Source organism: Impatiens glandulifera, chromosome 9 (genome assembly GCF_907164915.1).
Source record: "Impatiens glandulifera chromosome 9, dImpGla2.1, whole genome shotgun sequence".
Taxonomy (NCBI): Eukaryota; Viridiplantae; Streptophyta; class Magnoliopsida; order Ericales; family Balsaminaceae; genus Impatiens; species Impatiens glandulifera.
Genome location: NC_061870.1, coordinates 20,116,563 through 20,125,297, shown reverse-complemented (window position 1 = coordinate 20,125,297; position 8,735 = coordinate 20,116,563). Strand labels below are relative to the sequence as shown.

At 28.8% G+C, this 8,735-nt stretch overlaps 1 protein-coding gene across 1 annotated transcript; it reads right to left on the bottom strand.

Moving 5' to 3' along the window:
* Positions 1-4,091: 4,091 nt before the first annotated feature.
* LOC124916790 (phosphatidylinositol/phosphatidylcholine transfer protein SFH3-like) lies at positions 4,092-8,307 on the bottom strand. The gene is made up of 13 exons (XM_047457552.1): positions 7,943-8,307; positions 7,447-7,499; positions 7,106-7,367; positions 6,922-7,021; positions 6,589-6,855; positions 6,438-6,515; positions 6,235-6,336; positions 6,105-6,154; positions 5,827-5,926; positions 5,686-5,763; positions 5,393-5,594; positions 4,544-4,923; positions 4,092-4,455 (listed from the first exon to the last, which is right to left on the bottom strand). The coding sequence occupies exons 2-13, from the start codon at positions 7,478-7,480 to the stop codon at positions 4,369-4,371; spliced, it is 1,740 nt and encodes a 579-aa protein (XP_047313508.1). The 5' UTR covers positions 7,481-7,499; positions 7,943-8,307; the 3' UTR covers positions 4,092-4,368.
* Positions 8,308-8,735: the final 428 nt, after the last annotated feature.

The following is an 8,735-nucleotide window of genomic DNA, read 5'->3' as shown; positions in this document are numbered from 1 at the left end:
TAGTTTTTATTTAATCAATTAAGAAATTACATAAATAACATTAATTTAAAAAAATAACATTTAAAAATTAAATATAATGGTTACGTGATAAAAAAAAATTATATAGATCAATATTCTAATGGAATTAATTCACCAATGACACCATGTCTCAACGGCGGATTTATAAGAATTCAATAACAAGTGATGAAAGAGAGAAAATTGAGCAACTAATTACACAGAACAATCTCTATTCGAAATTATAAGCGGCAGATAAAATTTATCTTTACATGAGGAATAATAACTAACGCCTAAAATTTATGTCAAATGATAACTTACCATTTAAAAATATAGTTAAAATAGCAAGAAATTCATACAAATTATTATAAAATACAGGTAAAAGGGTCTTCAAATTAAAGATAAATTTAAAAAAAAAAATTATAAGAAAACTAAAAAAGAACTTCAGATCATCATCTCCTTTGTCGCAAAAAATGAGATGAATAAGGACTTGAGAAATTATTACCAACACGATTGGATTGGAGTGTATGAGCAGTAGACGACTCACCAAAGATATTATTCGGATTATAAAAATCTAAGATTACAAATTTGTTCTAATTAAATAGATTGTTGTAAAGAATAAAATACAGCACCAACTCAAATATGAATATTGGAAAGAGAAACAAGACACTATCCGATGCTAAAAAAAAGTCAGTTAAAGGGCCATAAGTGCCAAGGAGGTGAAGTTTTAAAAAAGTTCGAAGGGAAATTGAAAAGTTCTAAGGATACGAAGTTACCCGATCTAGAGTTGTCTTTCCTTTTTACAATAAAGAGTCACCGAATAAGATCTTTCAGTCAGGGCCCTCTTATATGTATCCTTCCATTATTTTTATATGGGTTTCTCATTTTTTTATCATATATGTAGATGATTAGTTATCAATTGACATGATATTTTCGGCATTGCTTACCATCCATCTGTCAATGACAATTCAATTCGCTCAAAATATTTTTTAAAGATTATTCTGATGTTATTTGGTTGGTTTGTTCGGGTTGCTCTATTTCATCACTCATCATTACAGATCTTCGGAGTCACTCTCAAGAAATTTCAAGATTGTTCGATCCTTGTTATTATAATTTTATTTATTATAAATATGTCATATTATTTAACACCTAAATTGTTATTTAGTTGTTTTAATTTTATTGGTGTTTTTCTATAATTTAATTTTCGATATGTAAATTCTTGTTTGAATTAATGATTTTGTTTTTCAAAATTTCAAAAATTACTTTTAAAATATTAAAATAATTCTTTTTATCCCGAAAAATGCAAATAGAGAAACACTCCCATTTTATGATAGGATCAATTCTAACCAAAAAATAAAAAATTGATTCTCAAAATCAAAATATAATAAAGGTCACTCATTCATTTCTAATCTAAAATCTCATTTTCAAACTCAAAATAATATTATTTATTACATTTCTTTTTACATAAACATTTTAACTTTTTCAATTATATATATATATATTTATCAAACTCACCCCATCAAAAATTACCCATAAAAAGAATTATGAACTTTATTGAAGAAAGTGAGGTGGCTTGAAAGCTTTATACACATAAAAAAAACAAATTAAACATCATTAATTTAGAAATCTCAATATTTTTTTTCAATTTTGGAGTTTGTAACATATTATTGTATTTTTTTTATTTTGTGTTTTATTTTAATAAAATTAGTTTTTATTAATTTTTAGCTTTATGATATTTAAAACATATTAATAAAATATATAAGATAAAAGTAAAAAATTTAACATATAAATAAATTATATAATAAACTATATATATATATATATATATATAATTGACTTAAGTTAAAAGTTAAATGATCAAACTAAAATTGTATAAAAAAAATTGAGTTTATGAATAGTACACATATTTATGTTTATATGACAGAGAAATAAGGAAGAACACATAATGCATTTGTGTATGTAGTGGTGGGATAGAGCATCTCCAACCATATCAATACCCAAACACAAAATTCCTTTTTCTCTCCAACCGATATCAATACTCAAATCCAAAATGAGTTTTTCCCATTTCTCTCCAGAAACGCATATTTCATGAAACTCAAAATTTTATTTGTCTTTTAAATTTAACCCTTAGATTTAATCTAGGTTCATTTTATACATTAAACTTATTTATATAATTTATTATTTTAATTTATCAATATAATTTAATTCATTTATATAATATTTTTTATATAACATAAATTTATAATATTATTCAAAAAAAAATTATAATAATGTTAAAAAAATTATAATAATATTAAAAAAATATAATATAACATTTGAAAATTCATCTCCTTTTTATTTGTAAGAATAATTTTTAATTTAGTTTGTGTATTGTAATTTTTTAATTTTTAATGAATTTTTATAATTAATTTATAATCAAATTTAAAATAATTGAGTAATATTAAAATATTATGGTATAATTTATAATATTGTAAAATATATAGGGTGATATTAAAAAGTTATAAAAAGTTAATGTAAAGAAGAATATTATAAAAATATTCTTTTGGGTTTGAAAATAAGTTTTTTGGTTGGAGTAGAATTACTGTTTGATGTGACATTTACGCCAAAAAGAATTTAAAAATGAATTTTTCGATTAGAAATGGTCTTAGAATCCCTAATTTTAGTTTGGGCTTTGAAGAAAGTATAAATGAAATATTTTTAATTATAGTTAATACAATTCGTGACTGTACACAAATTTTACAAGGATAAAGAGAATATAAATATAGGTGACTATAAATAATTATTTATAATTCATGCAATTGGTGTAAATAAATAAAATAATACAATAAGTTTCATTAAATAAATATTAAAATAATAATTTATATAAAAAATTAAATAATATTTTATATTTTTATTACTTTCTTATATCACCAATTAAACACAAAATAATAAAAATTATATAATCTATATTTTTTTTCTAATCAAATACTAATAAGTAATAACATGTATAATTTATACATTTCAATACCTCTATATCCTCCAACCAAATCAGAGCCTTATTAAATTATTTATCTTTTAAAAAATATTAAAAGAAACATTAACTTGGTCGATCATCATTTTAACCTATTATTAAAAAACATTAAAAAATATTAAAAACTTCATAAAATATATCATATTTAACCTATTATTGAAAAATAATAATGATATTAATTTTTATCGATCATCATTCTACCCCCAAACAATAGAGGAAACTATTTGGATGTAGAACTCATAGCCTTCAAATATGAGTTTTTACACTATTAGTTAACTTTAAGTTTCCATTATTTCATGAATATTATATTTATATTATTATTTTTAATTTGCTGAAAGACATGTCAAGTTCATGAATATATGATCATTTGGGTTAATTTGTTGATTAGTAGTTTGAGCTTGTTCTATAGCTATGAAAATGATGGGATTTATAAGGTGGTTGTGTGATAATCAAATTAAAGATGATGATATATCACAATTAGTCCCACTTTGCTTTTGCCATATTTCACCTAATTTATGCTTTTGCAATATCTTCCGTACACCTCTAACTTTGATTCTTTGTTTTGTCTCTTGCATTCACAAATCAAAAAAAATAAAATGAACCTCATTATTTTAAAGGAGGAAAGTATATAATCATAGTCTAATGGTTGAATCGTTACAAAGAATAACCTCATTTGAAAATCATCTTTAAAACGTAATGATTCAATTCTTACCTAAAACGTCTTAAGTTGAAAGGAAATGCATAACTATGATACTAGCTTCCAACAATAAAAAAAAAAAATTGATAGAATTTATTAAAAGAAAACAACCATTCTTATTATTTCCTTATTTTCTTTTTATCAAATATCTCGTATATGATTTTATATAATATAATATTTTAAAACATAGCTTACTCACCAAACTAGTTTAAGTGACAAAAATCGTGTTTAAGAGAATAAATATCAAATAATTCAATTTCTACTTAAAAACGTTAGGATTATAGAAACATTGTAAGCTTTCTAAATATATTAGAAGACTTTTTTATCCAAACTCAAACTTAGTTTCAAGTCCCTACAAACATTTAGAATTGTTGTAAATCAAAACCAATGATCTTCAAGAATTAATCCAAAGTATTCACAAATGAGAATCATACAACACTTGCATAGTTCAGCTTGAGACAACAAATATAATGACTCAAGATATAGCAATACATAAAAGAGAGTTCAGAAATTCATTTGCAAATCTCAAATAGGAGAAGAAAGAAGCCATTACATACAATCAATTCGATCCGCAGCCATCCATCCATCATCACTCCTAGCAGCTCGAAGAGATTTCAAAGCATGTTGGTTTTGTTATAAGCATCTACTTATGGCGCGCGATTTTCAATCAGAAATGGAAGAACCTCTTCTTCTTTTTCTTCTTCTCCATGTATGCCATCAACTCTTGTTGCTTAACAAGTGCGTCATCAAGAGCCTGCCAAAAACAAAAAGGATTTTTAATTTAGTTCAGTGGCCAAATGAAAAAATATGACATGGATTGATCAATCGATGAAATTAATTACCATCCTGGTCGCTGAAAGCTGCTGTTCCAACACATCGACACGATTTAGAGCTGCGTAGAGCAACTCCTCTTTCTCGACTGGCATTGAGGCAGGTCTGTTGCAGAGAACATGTGCCTTCTCTTCAAGCTCAGCCATTCGCTTGAGGACCGCGAAATACTCATTGCTGGAGATTGCAGGGGCAGGCAACCTATAAGGATGAGGGTCCATTCCAAACATGGTGGAACCAGATATCAAAGCCGGATCCATGAACCTCTTTGGCATGTTTCGTGTTAAACGGACCATAGTTACAATGCCCATCACAAATGTCAACATCCCATTGAATAGTTGATTGCTTATGCCATGGCTTAGCTTGCAAGAATCATCTTCCATACCCAAAAACCCTGTAAAAAAAGAGCATATTTGGGAACTGGTATTTTGTGAAGATTATAGTGTGTATTTTGTTGTTGTTTCGTAACATGAAATTTGGATCAAGCTCAATAAATGTATGAACATAAATGGTAGAATTAAGGGCATCAATCTCTTTAATATCTATATAAGTGTACTTATGCAACCTGCATTTATGAAATTTGAAGGAAAATAATTCAAGAGTTTTTAGAGTAAAAATAGAATCAACAAAGAAATATGAAAAAAAATGTGCTATTGTTCTAAGTGAATCTAGAGCAAAATAGAAAATCCTATCCATAACGAGTCATTATGCAAAGAATGGGGTTTCATCCGTAAAAGATGGTCGATGATGATGATATTAAGAATGAAGAAGTAATAGTTTTGTTTTCAAGTTTTTTAGAAGAAAAAAAATTAACAAGACAACCCAACAATATGTAATCATTAGATTAGCCATACAACTGTTACCTTTGGGTTTGTGACGGAAATGAGAGTTTTGCCAAGTAGAATCAATTGACTTGTCAACCATTGGAATTAATTTTTTATTATCAAAAGTACCAACTTCTTCAAGGACGGGATATAGTTGAGGGTTTTCTGCAGACTCCCTCGAGAGTCTTGATGAATCAGAGCCCCCTCTTCCTGATAGGGAAGAGTTGCTTTTCTTTAGAACCTACATTTGGTAAATGAGAACATTGGTGTCACTTTTTGAAACAAAACTGAATTTCTTTTTTATATTATCAGCTGTAATGGTTTGTGCTTACACTTTGAGAGATTGTCTTCTCATCATCGGCTGCAACCAGATTCTTGGATCGATTTTTATGATCTCCATTGTGAACCCTCTGTCATAAGACTTCTTCTCAAAATATGTACAAAAATAGTATGAAAATGTTTGAATTATTAACCTTCATTATTTCAGCATCATTCCATGGGCCCTTGTCGGATCGCATGCATCCACCTTTGTCTTCACATGTGCAAGTACCACCCAAGAACTCTGGTAGCTCACTAGAGAAGATTATAGAAAAGAAAAAAATAAGTGTTAACAAGATTCATGTGTTGAAATATAGATCTATGTTAATCTAATTATTTTCAATCATATTATATTAATATTATTATAACCTCATTATATAATATACTTCAACACCATGTTCTTTTTTTTATGTTTATAGAAGAAATTTTGTACCTAGCATCAATTACTTCAAGCAATTTGCTCTGATATTTGTTTCCAAGAACCTATAAAGATTTAGACAACCAATGATCTGTCAGACAATATTCAATCCTGAGGTAAAAGGGGCGAGAGATAAACAAGATACTTGAATTTTAGCTGTTGTCTTGGGATCCAAGAAAGATTTAACAGTGCTCCATAAGAGTCTAAATCCAGAGCCTGCATTAATGATGTACATACGACATAGAGTCTGCAAATGAAACACAATCATTAACCAACCCAACCATCAACTTAGTTTTTTCGAGACCAAGGTTTTTTTCTCTGGAAGAGACTTAACAAAAAAAAGTGTACCTCAGGGTAACAGTCACCATCGATCTTTTGAAGGGACTGAATTAGATCTCTAGCAGTTTTGCTGAATTGTTTGAATCCCTACAAATTTGAAAGTATAAATAAGTATCAAAGAAAGGAAAAAAACGAAATAGTATTGTAGTTTGAACCATACCACTCCTTGAACATCGATGATAGTGGTGCTTTGATCGATGTGTTTCTTGGCTGCAATAGAACAGGCTGGGAACTTAGAACCGAAAGTCTTCTCGAATTCCTTCACGTGATATCTCACATAACGATCCATAGTTGTGACTTGAAGAAGCTTGACTGGATCAATCTTCCCCAATCTTTCAATATAAACAGGCCGTCCATCCTTATCCACTCCATGATGTCCATGAGGATAGTGGTTAAGAACCTCGTCTCTTTCCTTGAAATCAAAATCCTATAAAATAAACGAGAATTCAGTAATCTAACAAAAGAATTGTAAAGATTTTCTTGAAATAGATACCTCCAAGACTGTATCTGCACCAAATTCCTTCCTCCATAGAATCATATCTGCCCACATTTGCTTAGATTTCTCAATATCAAATTTCCTGGCTTTCAAAAATCTGAACAACGACTAATATCAGCTAATTAACATCCTAAAATGAACTTTGATGGTAGAGATTAAGTTTATCTAAAAGAAGACTGACCTTAGCATCATATGATAACTATCATGATTTGAAGGTAACAATTCTTCCGAGATAAGAACTTGACGAAATGCATTGACTGCTTGTAACTCCTCAGCATCATATTCGTCTTCAAAAGAGACAGACATAACTCTGCTATGTCTCCTACTTCTTTTTGTCATAGAATGTTTAAATTTGCACGAGGCATTGATTGCTTTTTTCTTAAGAGATCCATGTATTTTCTTCCTATCATCCTCAGGTTGCTCAGTGTCAGATTTCTCAACTCCTGTAAAAAAGAAACAGGACTCTCAAAAACATTATAGAATTGAAAAACATGCAACTGTTCTTGGAATACAACAACTTACCCGTCTTTGTGGTACTCTCAATAGGTCCAGACATATTGTCTTTTCTATTTAGACTGTGAAAAAAGATAAGCAAACGCTAAGACACGATGATCAGGCAGTTATACCAAGAACATAAGATGGAAAATTTATCATTCGAAAGATTTTTTGGAGAAATTTCCAAGTAGACAGATTCATATAAATCTAAACCAGCTAGCCAATATCATCATGTGATTGTTAATAATTAATATCCCCAATCCCCATGGTGCTAAATTTGGACAATAATTTCCAAAACAGGGAGAAAACAAAGTATCTGCTGCAAACAGTAGTATATCATGACAAATAAACAAACAATCAAATCCAGAAAGAAATATAAAAATGAAATGATTTACTATATCTCCCTCCATTGGCATCTCATTCATGCTAATTGATTGCAAGTAACGGAATCATTCTAATTGATTGTAAATCTGTGAAAGAGAATGAATAGCTAGCTAGGAAGAGGAATTGGAAGGAGGGTTACCAGAAAAAAGGATGTCGGACTCGGAGAAAGAGATAAGAGATGATTCTTATATCACCGGAGTAATCCTCCGAAATTGCGGCTTGAAAAACGGGGGTTTGGGCTTGAAATAGCGATGTTGATAAGGACCACGCAAATTTAGGTATGGAGAGATACGAGAGAAAACAAAGTTAACAACAAGATTTGTAGTTAGAAAAAGATAGAGGATTTGTTGACAATATCTTCTCGAATTCGCCATAACCTTGATCAGATAGATAGATGGAGAATGCGCGAAATGCAAGCCACTCCGTTCAAATCTCACTATTTATTACAGTATTACTATAAAGTATAAATATAACCCACCGCCGGCGGAGTCTTCTTAACGCCGGCCCCATTTCATTCCCGGCAAAATCAGTCTCCTCTATAATCTAAAGAATATACATATACCAAAAACATTTATATATTTATTTAATAAATTATTAGAATTTTTTTTATTATTGTTTGAGAACTAGGGGTTTCATCGGGGCGCAGAGTACTATTCTAACACTAGACCACTGATACTTTTATTTTTTTTATTTTTTTATTATTAAATCTTGAATTCAAATATTTTAATTTGATTATTTTAAATTTTTTTTTAAACTAAGTTTGGAAGAATAAATAATAAAACATGAATTCAATTTTCGGTTTGGTTTTCGAGTTGAAACTCAAACTCGAAAACCAATTCGAAAATCGTATTTAAATTCGACTTGATTTGAAATTCGATTCGAAAACTGAAAATGAAATTCGAATTCGATTTATTCGAATTCGATCAGATATT